We start from the raw sequence: 17,467 nt of genomic DNA, 5'->3' as shown, positions 1-17,467 counted from the left end.
CGCTAATTCGTCATTCGGGTTTTGGCAGACTAAAGTAACTGTTAAAACTGTTTGAAAAGCTAAGCTATACAACAAGGAGAGATTGAGAATTTCCTTTTAGTTCTCAGTTTATTTGATATTGACAAAAGTTAGTCAATTTTGTCTGTTCTTCTGTAAAACAAACTAAGATTTATTTTTAGAATTAATATTTTGTTTCTAAGTGGAATTGACAATTTAGTCTGTTTTGTTTGTTCTATTTTGAAACTTAAACACTTTAGCGGCTGCCTTTTATGTAGTTTGCAATATTTGCCTTTATTTATCTGAAAAAGTCTCATGTTCCTTAAGTACATCTACCCTGTTGAACTTATTATGGGAAATAAATATTTAAATCAAAACAAGCTGCTGATTATTTCACATTTTACTTGTGAGCAAAGGCACATTTAAATCTTACAAATATAGTTATTTGGCTTATATCGTGATATATATCGTTATCGCCTGAAATGAAAAAACATACCGTGATATGAAAAAATCTTATATCGCCCAGCTCTATATTAAAAGCACAAGCAATGTTGGACAGAGGTGGAAGAATCATGTGACAACAGAGTTGGGCGATGTATAAAAATTTTCCAACCGGCAATCGTCAGTCCAACAATCACCGATGGGCATTTGCGCATGCGCAGACTTTTTGATGGGCAGGGCAATGTTATCATATATATATATATATATATATATATATATATAGTCACCAATTTGGGATTTCTTTGGCTTTAAACCAGATGAAAGAGGTATACCTAAGGATGTGACCAAAGCGGCATGCCACTTGTGCAGATGTACAAATTGTTTGAGTACTTTGCCAGCAAAATACTCAAACACGACTAACTTGCATGAGCATGTACGTGTCCACCATCCACCTGAGTATGCTAGGCTATCACCAGCTTCTGCAGCTCCAACAACAAGCATTTGGGCGCACTCTGAGGAGGGTGCATTTGCTCGCAGATGAAAGAGGGTGCTGTTAAAACAGTGCTATTTTTTTCTGTTCGACTGCATCTATTAGCTCCATCATTATTAGCAAACTTACTCACTGGTAAATAAAGAAATAAATCGCCCTTGTAAAAACTATCGATATATTCGTCCAATCACCCAACCCTATGTGACAACAACCTCTTATTGAACTTTACACCCATTAACATGTAGCAACACATCTGTAAAATTCTGACTGTATTCAGACATGCTGCACAGTTTACTTGCAATTCTTCAAGGTTTTTATTTGCAGCCAATTGCATGCCAGAAGGCTCGGCTGTAAACTATCTCTTTATATTTATTTTTGTTTTTTTATTACATTTCTCCACACAACCAAGCTACTCATTATTTTTGCACCAACATTTTTCTTTTTATTAAACACCCTACATTATCAGTAGCTGTCATACTCAACCTTGAGAAATAGGTTGTTATGAATTGGCTATAAAGCAGCCTTAATGCAGAGCTCTAATCAGAATGGATTATTTTGGATTGATGGATAATTTAGCTTGTTTAATCCATTTGTTGATGAAGTGAGGATTCTAAGACCACATTCTGCCAAAGATATACAAACAGACACAGACAGTAACACAGAGAGACTCACAAGCTAAAAGTAGCATGGGCCTCACCGTGAAGCTATTCAATGCAGTGTATTTTAAGGGTGTAAATGGTAAATGGCCTGCATTACACCCTTTGGTGTAAGAGCAAAGGGTGCAATCAGACTTATTTTGGCCACTTTAGAAAAGTAAAACTGCTCTGTATTTGAGGTTGAATTCCTGAAAACAGTCACTCATTTCAGATTCAGAGCCAACCAAGAAGCTCAAGTACGTCTTTAAAAGAACTGAATTAATGTTTAATCAACTCTCCTACTTTTGGCCTCTCTCCCTTTTCTTCAGTTTTTCTCTGCCTCTCTATGCAGTAATATGATCTCTTCTATCAGGCCGACAGGGCCGTGAATCAAGACACAGAGGAAAAAAAAAATATAGTACAAACCTTGGTGGCCCCACCCCCACTACACACACTCTACCTCCTCTGTGTGTGTGTGTGTGTGTGTGTGTGTGTGTGTGTGTGTGTGCGCGCGCGCGCGTCTCCCTCACTCGCATTCTCTCTCTCTCTCTCATCAACAACATCCCTACCCCCAACAACTCTCTCTCTCTTTCTCTTTCCAATCCCTACCCCCAACCACACAGGCTTGCTCTCTCTCCACATCCTCCGAGCTCTTATCTTCTATCTCTCCTTCCCTCTTTCTGAAACAAATACACACTAGCAACAACATGGCGCAGTGCTATATGGGGCCTTTCCACACTTGATGTGATTATGAGCTTAAAAACACAGCCCAGTATACACCACAGTGAGTTTGGTCATTACGGTAACAAATAAATAAATCAAAAAAAAAAAAATGGGGGAATAACTAACATATGTGCTGCTTACGCCCAATAACCACAGATTAAGGTCAGAGGTCACAACAGCTTTGTCATCACTTCTGCTCCATGACCTACAAACTGCATATAGTTTAGAAGTTCTCCAAATCTGCTATTTTTGTACTTTATTCAAAGAAAAATTACATTTATGCACCATCAGAGATCACACAGCACAGTCATGTCAGAGTCAAGAAATAGTCTCCCCACTTTTACCAAACTGCTTCATAATCCAAACAGAGCGGTGGCATACACAGACTCCATCAGCCGAGCATATTTCTTATTCCAGCACATATACACGTATATCAGCATATTTTATTATTGAACAAGAACTTAACAATGAGCATACTAATTTAAATATGTCTATCATTGGTTAACCACTTCAAGCAACTCAAGAAGTCTTGAACTCAAAATGGGCTTCACCAAAGGAAATATGGGTTCTCACTGATTTTAATCAACTTCCACTTTACAGCCCCATCCCATAATTTGTGATTTGTAAGTAAGTTCTCTCCATTTGAAGTGTCATTCTCTGATATATAATATTTTCTAACATCTGTCTTGTCAGCGAGCTCAACAGCACCGTAGCTGGTGTGACTGTTTCATTAGATGGTCTCCAGTTGTTCATGTGGCCAACAATGAAGGAACTATCCTGACGGTGGCATTTTTGGGGTTCCAGAGCTTCGGAAATAATCAGGTCTGAACTGTCGGGCAAAGACGCAATGGGACAGACCCAATCGTATGAGAAAGAGTTCAGTTAAACTCATCAGTGGAAACAAAGAAAAGGTGGAGTCAAAAGTTATGACATCAGGCTACAGGCCTGCCTTTGTTGGTTCCCCCGGTGCGCATTACATTTTACCCTCTGAAGTAGGTTACTAGCGACCAATCTAGGATTACGAGTAGAGTCTGGGTTAGGTTAACCTCCAACCTTTTTTCCAGCACTAGCTGAAAAGTTTCTACAGGAAAAAAAATGAAATGCAAACTTGAATGTATATAACCTGCTTTGGAAACTTAGTTCTTCTAGTTTCTGAACATTTGCATGTTTAGCTTGTGGCTAGAATGAAATCCAACCCTTACACTAATCCTACATGCTTTGTCAGTGACCTGATGGATATTTTGATGTTAAAAGGCCTTCATCCGATCATGAAAACTACTGCACGGGTTTGTTAGGAGAATTTCATATGACATGAGTATTTAATTTGAACTTCCAGTTGCTGTTGTTTGCATGGTATGTCAATAAAACAAATTGAAGTATAAACGAAAATAGAGAGAAAGGGTTCAACACACCTTAACTACAGGTGCACAATTGACTTAGAATGATTTATTGATTAATAGTTCATTAAAGTCAGTATTTTCTTGTAATGAACTCATTATTACTATTTTTTTTACTTCTATTTAAAAGTACCAAACTACAAAATGAACCAGTCTATTTGAGACAGAGGATAATCGAGGTTAATAGTAGCAGTCAATTCACCTGGATGCAGTCATTAGCTAAACCTAATTAAATAATTAGGCAATTTTTCACTGTCAAATGGGCATGATTTGATTGAACCAAGACAATTTACTCTGACAAACATCCCCATACACTGGATGAGGATGGATTGTCCTTAACTGCAATCTACCTATAAGCTAAGCATCCACATCCACCCATCCTGGATCCCTATCAGGTCCAGGTTTCTACTGTAAATCTAACCCTGACCTTTGCTTCCCAAACTCCATTCACCTTGACCAAGATAGAATCAGAAACGAGTACTGCAAATTCTACACAAGATCACCTCTGTAAGCATACTACAAAAAGAGATCCTGGTTTCCTGTTTTCCTCCCTCATGCTTGCCATCTCTTTCATTCCAAACATACATCTTCTGTTTGGACTTCAACTATGCAGCATATTTAAACCCGATGGCCTTTCTATTACCAGTGGGCGTCTTTTTAATTATAGGTGTCATCACATCACAGACGACAAAGCCGGAATAAAATTACAGGCTCTGCACCCTCTAGTGAGTGAAAAATATAAAAAGAAGCACTCAAATGTAGTTACCTTCAGTAACTACGATAATTAACTGGAGCCTAACAAGCCAATTAATTACCCCTTAATTGGCAGGGCGCGGAACATGAACACGGAGAGGGGAGACAGCTGAGTGGGACTAATAAGTCAGAATAAGACAACACAAAAGTGTATTTTATCTGCTAACAGGAGAAGCCTATGTGCGGTAGTTTGCTTTCTTTCCCCCACTTACCTTGTTGGTCCCAAAGGCCGGGTCAGGGTAGGAAATCTGTCCCAATCTATTGTGGTCTGGCGCGGCTAGAGACTGAGGAGGAGGCGGGTAAACTGTTACATCCATGGCTGGAAATACATCCACTTCTCTTCCGAGTTTCTTTCCTTGCTTTTGTAATTTCAAAATTAAAGAGATTTAACAAAAACCTGAGCTTACTCTAAAAAAACAACTTTTTCAAAGACAAAACTAACTGGTGAAATAATTCTTAAACCAAGCTGTGAGAGGCAGCGAAGTTTTAGGCTGACGCTGTTCTCCACACACCGGCTTTCCTGCCCAAGAAACTGCTGCTCTGGGGAGCAAAGTTCCCTGTTCACGTACTTCTCACGTTAAAAACAAACGTTAAAATGAAGTAGTGCTTTTAAAAAGCACCGTTTCCTCTAGTGCGTCCGTTAGCCCTGTGTATGGTTCGGACAGGGGACGTCGTGGACCCTGTCTGTCCCTGCTTGGGACTCTGTTTGAATTTTCCTCCACTGCTGATGCTGCTGCTGCTGCTGATGCCGCCGCTGCGCGTGTGCTCAGTGCTGCGGTGCCTCGCGGACCAGTCATACAAAGAGCTTTTCTGTCAAGTTAGCGAGAGTTAGCCACAACGAAGCCGGAAGTACGTTTCACCTCACAAAGCCCGGGTTCTGTCAGGAGAAAAAAATAAGAGCTTAGCGATGACAATACAAATATTACCTTTTTCAGGCTTTTCGTAGAATTAACACGCTGACTAAAATAATGATGAATGATTTAAAAGAATATACTATTCCCCAGAGAGTGACTTTATTTTGGTGGTAACTGACTGTATGAGGCGTTTGCAGCTACCTTAGCAAAAAAAGATGGAGCTTATGGCAGCACGTGCTCCATCTAGAGGGGGGGAGAGTGTTATAAGGTCCAGCCAGTGCTGTACAGTTAGCTGTATTAATTTTGACTGTCATCACCTTGAACAGCTTGTTGGCTTATCTGTTAAACTTTGGCTAATCATTATAGTTTAGTCTTACCAGGACATAGGTTTGCCAGAGACAACAAGGCAGGAATATTGTTGTTTCCCACTTTCTATGAAATGAACCTGTTCCAGAACACTCCAGAATTGTACATGCTTAATGACTCAGTCTGCTGAGGTATACTGAAATGTTGTTATGTATGAAAAACAAGTACACAAAACTACACAGGTTACCAATGTTTAGCATGTACAGGACTTTTATTTATTAATATTAATATTATTATAATTAATAATACTAATATTTTTATTCAACTTTCCACACTCCTTTTCTGAGTAAATACAATACACCTGAGAGCTAAGCAAAAACTGAGAATTGCCTTCTACCAGCTTCACCCATGTGATAAGAATATTTCCAGTCTTTGTTGTAGCTGCAGTTCCCTTTCTTTGTGGTAGTTTCCATCGTGTCTGCTGAAATATGCATAGTGTGACTTGGCCCATAATGGCAGCCCTTCCTGCTCTCTTCACAGCCACTGGATAAAAGGCAGTCTTTAGAGATGTCTGACAGGGGCAGAAAAGATGGAAATGCTGTGCAATGTTTCATAAAGTAGGACACCTGGTCACCCTATCAGTGACTGACTGGTAAATTTAATTACACTTCTGCATTCTCTTCTGAATTCGGTGGTTACACTGGTGGTAGCTACAGTGAACCTATAGCAGAATGTAGCCTAATGCAAATTTTCAGGCTACAGGTTCACTGTACAAAAAAACAGGTTAGGCCAGCCAGGCCTGATACCGTCTTTCACATTTCTTTTGATGCTACACAAGTAAGCTAAATTTTACTTTCATTTCTCTTGTCTGAGCTGGCTCTGGTAGCAGTGGAGCCATGATCATCAATCTGGTGGTCCATATTTCTCCTTGGATCTCCAAAGAGTTTCTGAGAGCTAGTTCAGAAATAAAGCCTGAACTGGCAGCAGATCAATCTATCGAACTAAGGTGGTATGTGGAACCTTTAAAATACATTCTCCTGACATTCAAGTAATGTTTCCACCAGAGTTTAAAGGGCCTGTGATAACTGCACTTAATTTTTAATTTTTCAGTTTGAGCAATGCAGTCTAACTGGTGTTGGCAGAGTACACCATCTCTCTTTATTCCTCTGTCAGAATGCCTTTACGTAAATGGAAACTGATGTCACTTCAACAGACAAAGGTTTTCTCTTCAAAAGTACAAGCTGTGCAATGTCAAATTTTGACTACACACGATGAATATGCACCAGAATATGCACTTGTAGAAACAAGAATGTAAAGAAACAAGAAAGGAAAGCAGTGGGTGGACCTGTCTGGAGAAGCTGAGCCAGAGTCTGTTTGTCCTTTAGCTCATTTTTTTGTTTTTGATCAGCATCATAGCACATTCTATGAAACTGTCAGAAAATCGATGGAAAGGTTCAGATACTGGGTTAAAACTCTTTTTGTTGATGCAGCATCTACTTTATTACAGATCAGAATACAGTTCAGCCCAGCCGTCATTTTTCAGTCTGTTATCAGGTCAGTATGGTGTGACAGTTTTTGTTTGCTGTTTTGTCTACAGATGTCCCAAACAGCATTCCTAAAAGGTGGATTGAAGTCCCAAAACGCTGCCACAGAGAAAATAATGGGGTGGGGAGGACTTCAAAAGCAGAAATAATGACACTAATTTTCAGTCTGGGAGGTATACTCTGGGACAGTGTTAGGTTTAGTTGTAGACAGGAAAACAAATAAATGAGTGTGAACTTTGGTAGGCAGGGAGGGGGGGGGGGCATCAGGGGTTGCATTGGGGTTGGGGTCCCCCTCCTCCCAGAAAGGTCTCCAGTCCATCAAAGGGCAAGTTTATTATGTGGTTATTCTAAATTTACCATATTATAGATGTTGATGTGAGAAAGTGTGATGGTCTGTCTCTCTGTGAAAATCATTTACTTTCATTTAAAAACAGCAAATGGAAAAACTGCAATGTTGTCTCTAATTTCAGATGTGGTGGTAGAAAAGTAATGCATTTAAATTTGTTTGTGTATGGATATAAACAAGACTTATTTTTATAGTCTCCTGTGCTCATTTTAAATCAGATAATTGATAGTGTAGCCCTTAATTTAGGTTTGGGCAAAGTATAAATAGTGTCAAATTCAAAAGTCATGTAAATCATGGAGATGAAACAAGATAATCATAGGGTAGGGATATTGTAAAAGAAACAAGGAAGCAGGCTGTGTGTTTTAGAGTGAAAGAAAGAGACCATTCAATATAAACGAAAGAGGAATGATTCCTTTCATGTTTTCATGATATTTAATGACAAAACATATAGCCAGTATCTGCAATTACACATGTGTACACAGTTGCACATAAACAAAGAAAAGCTCTCCCCCTACGCTAAAATACACACACACACACACACACAATATATTCATCTTGCAGATTCACACACAGTGAACTTAAACAGATGGTCACACATGCACATCAAATATAAAAAAAACTGCTCACACAAAAAGTATGTGCAGAACCCCACATAATTATACCCTATATGGAATAATTATGCCACAGCCACATATAAGCATTTGTGTGCAGTCCAAATACACACACTCTTAGGAAACATGTCTATGCTCATACCAGAACACTCACGAACATACTGCACACACAAGCAGGTATCATAAAATACATTTTCTTATTTTTATACATCCCTGATACTCTCACATCACACAAACACACACAGCACAGACCAGCCCACACATACTTAGCGAACATACAGTGTTTGAGTTGCCCATCCCCCCAAATACACACATACATATATGCACCCCTCCCCTCTGAAAAAGGCATAATTCACTTCCACATTCTCCTCCCCCACACACAGTTCCTCTCTATAAAACTCCACACATACATAGACTGTATACACACACGATGTGCACATGAACTGAGCCAGTCAACACACACACACATACATACACACTCACACACCTATAAGAGTAGATGCAAGGACAGAACTGCAAACACACACACATGCCTGTGCTGCAACACACATGCTAATGCATGTCAAGACACACACAAATATGTGCACAAACAAAAGACCGCACTCTCTCTCTCTCCATGACTCACTCTGCCTCATACAGTGTTAAGATTGCCATGCATGAACTTTCCAACATATTTTGGGTTAAAATTGCAGTGTACTATAGCATATGAATGATGTGTGTCCCTTCATGTTGGGGGATTACATTATAGATTCATGGCACAGCCATGCACTCCTGAATGAAAACAGCCAGTGCTATATGTGTTACAGCTTTCTAGTGGGAAAGAGACAATGCAAAAGAGGAAGGAAATCAGAAAAAAAAAAGAGTTTATTAAGGCAACTGTTGCATAGAAAAGAACACAGTGCGATATTGCTAATGTGTTGTTTTTTTATGGAAGAAATATAGTATCATCAGAATTCAAGTATTTTTAGACATTGAATTTATGACACATTTATGACCTGCAAAAAATTCACCTGCAAAAATTCACCTGAAAAAAATTCACCTGCAAAAAATTCACCTGCCAAAAATTCACCTGCAAAAATTCACCTGCAAAAATTCAACTGCAAAAGTGATGAACTTTAATGACCCAAGCCAGAGCAATCAGCACCAGATCGAGTCGAGTGGCTCTCGGCCAACTAAATTACGCTGTTTGATCACATGACACCGTTAGCCAGCAGTTTGTCTCCTAAAAGAGAGCTGTTTAGAGGTGAGTGATTAAGTTTTTCTCCTAAATAGAGATCATTACAGAACGCCTAGTCCTACTTAAAATCCCATTTATTTTTATTTTATCATCTACTCGAACTAAGGAAAACGTTTGACTAACTCAAAGACAATTTCCACGCCTCCCCTGCCTGACTGCAGAGGCAGTTTTGAATTTAGGAGCAGCAAGATGGAAGCGGCAAACCCTGGCGATTCTCCGGTAAGTATATTGTTTTTTATCTTCAAGTTTGTCTTTTGAAACGTTAATTTTATTTAAATCCGTTGCTCACGTATAAAGTACACAGACGGGGTCTTTGCTCAACTCGTCTGAGGCGTGTCTCACTAAGCGCTACATGCTAGCATCCTGTGCTTTAGAAAATAGGATACTCGTTAAAAAATACTCCGCAGATATTGATAGATAGACGAACACTGCAAATATAATGTTGTAAACGAAAACGGCCTTTGGTGAAGTGGTAAAATACACCATGAATAAAGCCATAGATTGAATGGCTGCCATGGTTGCAGAACGGCCTGATTTAATGACAAGAATGGGGAAGAGTGAGGCGAAGTGAACCAAAGCCACAAAACACGGTCAGACAAGGCGGCAAAAGGGCAGTGATCTGTCCGTCAGTATGAAGTTGGTGTGTGCTTTGGTGAACAAAAACTCCAGACCGGTAGCAGGAAGGTGGGAGACTCGTGTTTCACTGGAATAGTGGTGAATTAAAACATCCTTTGTTGGGGACATTTAGGTGTAAATGCATCCATAAAGGTGAGACAGAGGCAGACCAGACAGTGAAGAAAACAAGGCAAACATTAGAAATATTAAAACGGAAATATAGGATTAATATAACATACAATTGGGGAAAATGTAAGGAACACAATGTAAATAATATTGTAAAGTCATTAAAACAGTATTTTTAGACATTGAATTTATGACACTGAATTTTTATCCTCCAAATTTCCCTGCAAAAATTCACCTGCAAAAAATTCACCTGCAAAAATTCACCTGCAAAAAATTCACCTGCAAAAATTCAACTGCAAAAGTGATGAACTTTAATGAACTTGAATTCTGATGATACTATATTTCTTCCATAGCATTGTGGCTGATCGGACACACCCCTCTCACACACTCTTCACACTCCTGCCATCTGGAAAAAGGTACCGAAGCATTCAGGCACACACATCCAGACTGTGCAACAGCTTTTTTCCACAAGCCACCCGTCTCCTCAGCAAAAAGGAACTGGACTGATAAACACACACACACACACACACACACACACACACACACACACACACACACACACACACACACACACAAACATTATCACTCAGCTTAACTCAACTACCTCAAAACATTGAGACTGGACGGTCTAATCAACACAAGCGCAAACACACTGACCTACACCACCAAACTATCGTACACACCAACCTGTAAATGCACAATATTATTACTGGTCTTTTTGCACTAACTTCTTTACTTCCTAATTTTTGCTGCTACACTAAGGAATGTTTACTGTTCCTCCACTACTTCAACTCATCATCGCAAAACCTTATTATTATGTTACGTTGTGTTTTTTTTGTCACATTGTCACTATGTTGCTCTTGTTTGCACATTTGCATGTACACTTTGTTGTCTGCTGTCTGTTAACAAAAAAAAACAGTCTTCCTTAGATAGTTAGATAGTTAGTTTTTGTTAATTTATGTTGTAATTTATGTTAGGTCAGTCTGTCTTGTCTCTGCTAGCCAGCTAACTAGGCCTCTTAGTTAGCTAGTTTAGTGTTTTCTGTTAATTTATGTTGTAAATTTATGTAGCACCTTGGTCCTGGAGGAACGTTGTTTCGCTTCACTGTGTACTAACTGTATATGGTTGAAGTGACAATAAAGCCAACTTGACTTGACTTGACTTGACTTGGTAAGAAGAAGACCTAAATACAAGTAACTACAAAAATAAGGGCAATAAAGGGCAAAAGCAATCACATGAATGAATTTAACATGAGGGAGCTGACACAAAAGGCTGGCCCAAGAAACACTGAAGGAAAGAAATTCTAAATTCTAAAAGCTGAATTTAGGAACTTAGGACTAAAAAGACCCAGGAAATATACAAAGATGAAAAGATAAACATTAAGGAAACTAAGAGTTAAAATAAATAAAAATTTAATAATAAACAGAACTTGAAAGTCTGAATAATTGGTCATAACCTGAGCTATGGTTCACTTTTTCTATTGGAGTAAGTACATTCAGATACTGCTATGCATTCTTTCTAATGGCAGCTAGGGAAATCCTGCTGTTGGAAAAACACTTCCAGCTGCAACATCTATTGGAAAATACTTTGATTCGGAACTTCCAGATGAGCTTATGGCATCAGTCAGATGTTTGCACAGTGCTCCCATCTACTGGGCACTTGTTTCTGTTTTTGTGTTTTTTATGTCTTTTCGTTGCATCTTTCTGCAACGCACTAATCACTTCCTGCAGAAACTGATAGACATTGGCCTCAGCCTGAACCCAGACTTTACTTCGGATTGGACCGACAGTATTGATTCCAGATTGCGAGACCAATCTCAGGTGGTGTTTGATTGGATAATGGACGTAAATAGTTGAACCATATCCACATACATAGAGCAATTTTAGATTCATATGTAAAATATGTGTTAGACTGTGTAGTCAATGCAGACTTTTCAGAATGACCAACTACGGCAGTAAGCATGATTCATATTTGTGTACTGTAAACCCATCAGAGTCAGATGTTTGAATCTTTGAATGAGGTACACACAGCCTCTGATCACAGAAAATGAAATGAAAATGTAATGGTTGTTAATGCAAGTCAAATAAATGATTTGATTTTTATTGAGAACTTAACCATTATTTAGTTAAACTCAATTTGTGTTTGTTTCTTTTTATATTCCACAAAATTGGTGTATCACTATAATTCCATTACAGTAGACAAGAAAAAGTAAGCAATTATCTTGTCCAAATAAACTGAGAAGAAATGAAAAGGAATAACTAGTGGTACTCAAAACTGATTGTAATGGCAAATTGTAAGTTTGGCTTGAATTCATTCTTATTAGCAAGACAGCCTGAGGTTAGTTTTTCCTTAAAAACCAATAAATAAATATGAAGAAAGGTTGAGTATAACTAATTTCCCTTTCAAAAAGAGTCGGCTAACCTAGAATTTTGCAAAATGATTACTTGGCACTGCTTTGGTCTGCAACATTTCAACAATTAACCGATTACAGCTGTTATTATGAAATACAATTGCAATCGAATCTATTTTGATAGATATAAAAAGACAGATATAAAAAGAACAAAGGTCTTTTTATATCTGTCTTTGGTCAAAATAGATTTGGACAAAATAGATTCTTGAAGGTAAAGTTCTATATTCTGTCTCCTTAATTTTTTTCATGATTAAAAAACTTGGTTTTTTTTTCATGCCTGACTGTTTCTTGGCCAGTAACACCAACTTCCTGCTCTGTTGTTACTGTGGGGTTGGCAAAGACCCAGTAGAGACTCAGAGAAATAACTATACTCAACCAGGAAACACTCCAATTATATTTTATTTAGTAGAGTAACAAGAAGGGTACAGTGGGGCAAAAAAGTATTTAGTCAGCCACCGATTGTGCAAGTTCCCCCACCTAAAATGATGACAGAGGTCAGTAATTTGCACCAGAGGTACACTTCAACTGTGAGAGACAGAATGTGAAAAAAAAAAATCCATGAATCCACATGGTAGGATTTGTAAAGAATTTATTCGTAAATCAGGGTGGAAAATAAGTATTTGGTCAATAACAAAAATACAACTCAATACTTTGTAACATAACCTTTGTTGGCAATAACAGAGGTCAAACGTTTACTATAGGTCTTTACCAGGTTTGCACACACAGTAGCTGGTATTTTGGCCCATTCCTCCATGCAGATCTTCTCGAGAGCAGTGATGTTTTGGGGCTGTCGCCGAGCAACACGGACTTTCAACTCCCGCCACAGATTTTCTATGGGGTTGAGGTCTGGAGACTGGCTAGGCCACTCCAGGACTTTCAAATGCTTCTTACGGAGCCACTCCTTTGTTGCCCGGGCGGTGTGTTTTGGATCATTGTCATGTTGGAAGACCCAGCCTCGTTTCATCTTCAAAGTTCTCACTGATGGAAGGAGGTTTTGGCTCAAAATCTCACGATACATGGCCCCATTCATTCTGTCCTTAACACGGATCAGTCGTCCTGTCCCCTTGGCAGAAAAACAGCCCCATAGCATGATGTTTCCACCCCCATGCTTCATAGTAGGTATGGTGTTCTTGGGATGCAACTCAGTATTCTTCTTCCTCCAAACACGACGAGTTGAGTTTATACCACAAAGTTCTACTTTGGTTTCATCTGACCACATGACATTCTCCCAATCCTCTGCTGTATCATCCATGTGCTCTCTGGCAAACTTCAGACGGGCCTGGACATGCACTGGCTTCAGCAGCGGAACACGTCTGGCACTGCGGGATTTGATTCCCTGCCGTTGTAGTGTGTTACTGATGGTGACCTTTGTTACTTTGGTCCCAGCTCTCTGCAGGTCATTCACCAGGTCCCCCCGTGTGGTTCTGGGATCTTTGCTCACCGTTCTCATGATCATTTTGACCCCACGGGATGAGATCTTGCGTGGAGCCCCAGATCAAGGGAGATTATCAGTGGTCTTGTATGTCTTCCATTTTCTGATGATTGCTCCCACAGTTGATTTTTTCACACCAAGCTGCTTGCCTATTGTAGATTCACTCTTCCCAGTCTGGTGCAGGTCTACAATACTTTTCCTGGTGTCCTTCGAAAGCTCTTTGGTCTTGGCCATGGCGGAGTTTGGAGTCTGACTGTTTGAGGCTGTGGACAGGTGTCTTTTATACAGATGATGAGTTCAAACAGGTGCCATTCATACAGGTAACGAGTGGGGGACAGAAAAGCTTCTTACAGAAGACGTTACAGGTCTGTGAGAGCCAGAGATTTTCCTTGTTTGAGGTGACCAAATACTTATTTTCCACCCTAATTTACGAATAAATTCTTTACAAATCCTACCATGTGAATTCATGGATTTTTTTTTCACATTCTGTCTCTCACAGTTGAAGTGTACCTCTGGTGCAAATTACTGACCTCTGTCATCATTTTAAGTGGGGGAACTTGCACAATCGGTGGCTGACTAAATACTTTTTTGCCCCACTGTAGAAACAGATATAGATCCAAGTTCCTCAGCTAGACATGACAGAAAATATACTAAATGTGCAATTTTCCTACACACAAAAAAAAATACAAAAGGATACACTGTATAAATAGTTTATTGAATGTATTGGTTCTTAAATAGCACTTTTGTACTCTGAGCACTCAAAGTACTTTATACAACTTGTCTCGTTCACCCATTCACACAAGCGCTTTTGTGTAGTTTACTAGGTTTTCCCTCTGCTGATCAGCTCTGTTGGTCAAGAGTAGAGAGCCTTCTGACCTTCTGGAGAGAACAGAAACAGACTTGCAACAGGTGGTGAGGACAGCACAGCGTGTCATTGGTGCAACTCTAGCCTTTCTCAGTCATATTCACACTAACCGACTACAAAAGAAAGCTAGTTGTGTTATAATGGAGCACAATCAGACCAGATATTGTCTTTCCCCTGTATTATGTATATACAAGCTTTCTTAAGTTTACTTTAATTTATGCTGCTGTCTTTTTTTCTTTTCTTTTTTTTTTCCTGTCAAACGTAGAGCTGTTATTTTTTTTTCTCAAAATGATAGACTACCCATTGCTGGACAGTCAGGGAAGGAGGTGCTAGCTAGCCACTTGCAGGATGGGAAAATAAACACACAGCACTGTATTATAGTTTTCTTTCTTGTGTGACGCCCTGTGTTTCACAGTTAACCTTTGGAACACCTGCAACAGCTCTGTGGTCTCACAAAAGTGACAGAACCTTTGTGCAAGACCAAAAACATCTCACTTGTTCTTCTGCCTAAACTTTGTGAAGTTTGCCAGATGCGTTCCCACTTTTTGTCTAGTATGACAGAAGACAAAATCATACATGACACCTATTCTCATTCTCATCTTCAACGAGGCCTTTTGATGTCAGGATTAGACCATACTTGTTCTGACATTATGCAGTCCAAATCCAGCACTACTCAAATATGTCTTCATCTTAATATTTAGGTACTTGGTTTGTTGCCATAATGTGAGAAATACCTGGACACACACACACACAGGCAGTCTCCTCTGATCTGACAGTCTCATATTCGATGAATGCCCACTGAATTCATTTGCACATTTTTAGCTGAAGGTTGATGCATCATTCAGACCTATTTTTCCCCGCAGTCACTGTTTTACACCCCATCTCATCATTATTTCATACAAGGCTATTTATTATGCTACTGTATAGCACATACACACACACACACACACACACACGCACACACACTAGAATAAACCCTCTGTATGGCTTCATATACACCGCATGAATACAGATTAGATGTGCATAAATACAGAAGCAGCCTGTTTGGAACTGAAATCAAAGGCAAATCAATCAGTTGCTCTTAAGCTTATACAGTTTTATATACTACTTTAACTGCTGGTAGATTTCACATGACGTGACGTGAGGTTTGTATTTGGGAAAACCTAAATAGATTTCCAGAGAAATGATGTAGCTTTATATATTGACCCTACCTCACAGTGACAATACTTCCAAGTAAGGGAATTTGTTTTGGAAGAATGACCTTCGTTCCTCCTGTCCAGCATACTTGTAGAATCTAACACAAGAACCTTGAAGCTATTCTGGATGCTTAACTCACCGATATTGGTCAATACACACGCGCACACACACACACACACACACACACACACACACACACATATAAAATTAAAGCTAACACAAAGGGGCGGGGTGTATGTGTATGTGTGTGTCTCTAATACTGGACTATGTTTTAGCAGTGTCAGCTTCAGTGTGTCGATGTGTACAGAGAAAAAGCCCTGTGTTTGTACTGTACTTAACAGCTGTGAGTGCAGGCAAAATAAATGTAACTCAGATTAAGATCTCTTAATAATTCAACCAATCACACGTCTTCCAGGGTATACATTTCAGTGTTATGGGGTAACTTCCTCTTTCTGCCTCACGCTGTTTGGGCCTGTTTGGTTACATAACTGATGGCTGCTGACTCTACTAAGCAGTGGTATAAAAGAAGTAGTTAATTTTTTAGTTTGTTGAGGTTTTAAAATTGTGATGGTGGTGGTATTATTTCTTTTATAGTATATAACAGACTTACTGATGTTAAATGGGAAATTACATCATTACTAAACAAGCCATTTTGTCTGAAGACTTTTGTAGCTGTCATATGATTTTTATTATATAATATAATGACTGATTGTTATCAGTCACTTCTAACTGTTCCCCCTGATCAATTTCAGGTTAATTTTTGTATGGTGAAAATACTGCAGCAGGTTGTCTTCAAATTCACTTGTGTTATCTTAGCATTTAAGTGATTAGCTTATTCGTCATTTATACTCTGTGTCTATCATTTAGATTTTCTTTAAAATCTAGCAAATCTACATACAAGTCCTTTGCTACATTAGGACGCATTTTCTCCTGAGTCCAGAGTTAGCATCAAATTTGAATCCACAACTCACCAACAGCTCATCTGCTAAAGAATGCAAATAAAATAACTGCGGCCTCAGTTCATGATTTATTCATAGAGATTTTAAAAAAGATGACAAGACAAAAGTGGAACTTTTTTTGAAGGTTTGGGTGAAAGTCAGGTGTCACAGGACTGAATTTCATAAAAGGAACATTTTACCAGCAAACACCGTGGTAGCCTGAATATTTAGCCATCAATTTATGCCCTGAATCTCAAGCTTGCTTAGTATATGTAACAGGACAATGATCTGAAACACACCAGCACACCCACCTCCGTATGACTCAATATAGCGGGGCGGCTGTAACTCAGCTGGTAGAGCAGGTCACCTGCTAACCTGAAGGTTGGTGGTTCAATCCCAGTTTGCTCCAGGCTGCGAGCAAAGTATCCTTGAGCAAGAAGTAGATGCTAATTCTTGAACACTGTTCTTGCTGGCAAGGGTGCAAAAAAAACCAGTACAAAGGTGTTTACCCCATAGATCCAGTCTTTAGGGGGACTGGACACAGACGGTT

The 17,467-nt window shown here is 39.2% G+C and overlaps 1 protein-coding gene across 1 annotated transcript in view; it reads right to left on the bottom strand.

The window, feature by feature from the left end:
• tox (thymocyte selection-associated high mobility group box) overlaps positions 1-5,265 on the bottom strand; it is a 68,374-nt gene extending 63,109 nt beyond the window's left edge. The window contains exon 1 of the mRNA XM_004573991.3: positions 4,649-5,265. Coding sequence (XP_004574048.3) covers positions 4,649-4,753 — 105 coding nt within the window. The 5' untranslated portion in view covers positions 4,754-5,265. The remainder of the gene's footprint in view (positions 1-4,648) is intronic.
• Positions 5,266-17,467: the final 12,202 nt, after the last annotated feature.

The sequence above is a fragment of the Maylandia zebra genome, linkage group LG18 (genome assembly GCF_041146795.1).
Source record: "Maylandia zebra isolate NMK-2024a linkage group LG18, Mzebra_GT3a, whole genome shotgun sequence".
Lineage (NCBI taxonomy): Eukaryota > Metazoa > Chordata > Actinopteri > Cichliformes > Cichlidae > Maylandia > Maylandia zebra.
This window is presented reverse-complemented; position numbering and strand designations above follow the sequence as displayed.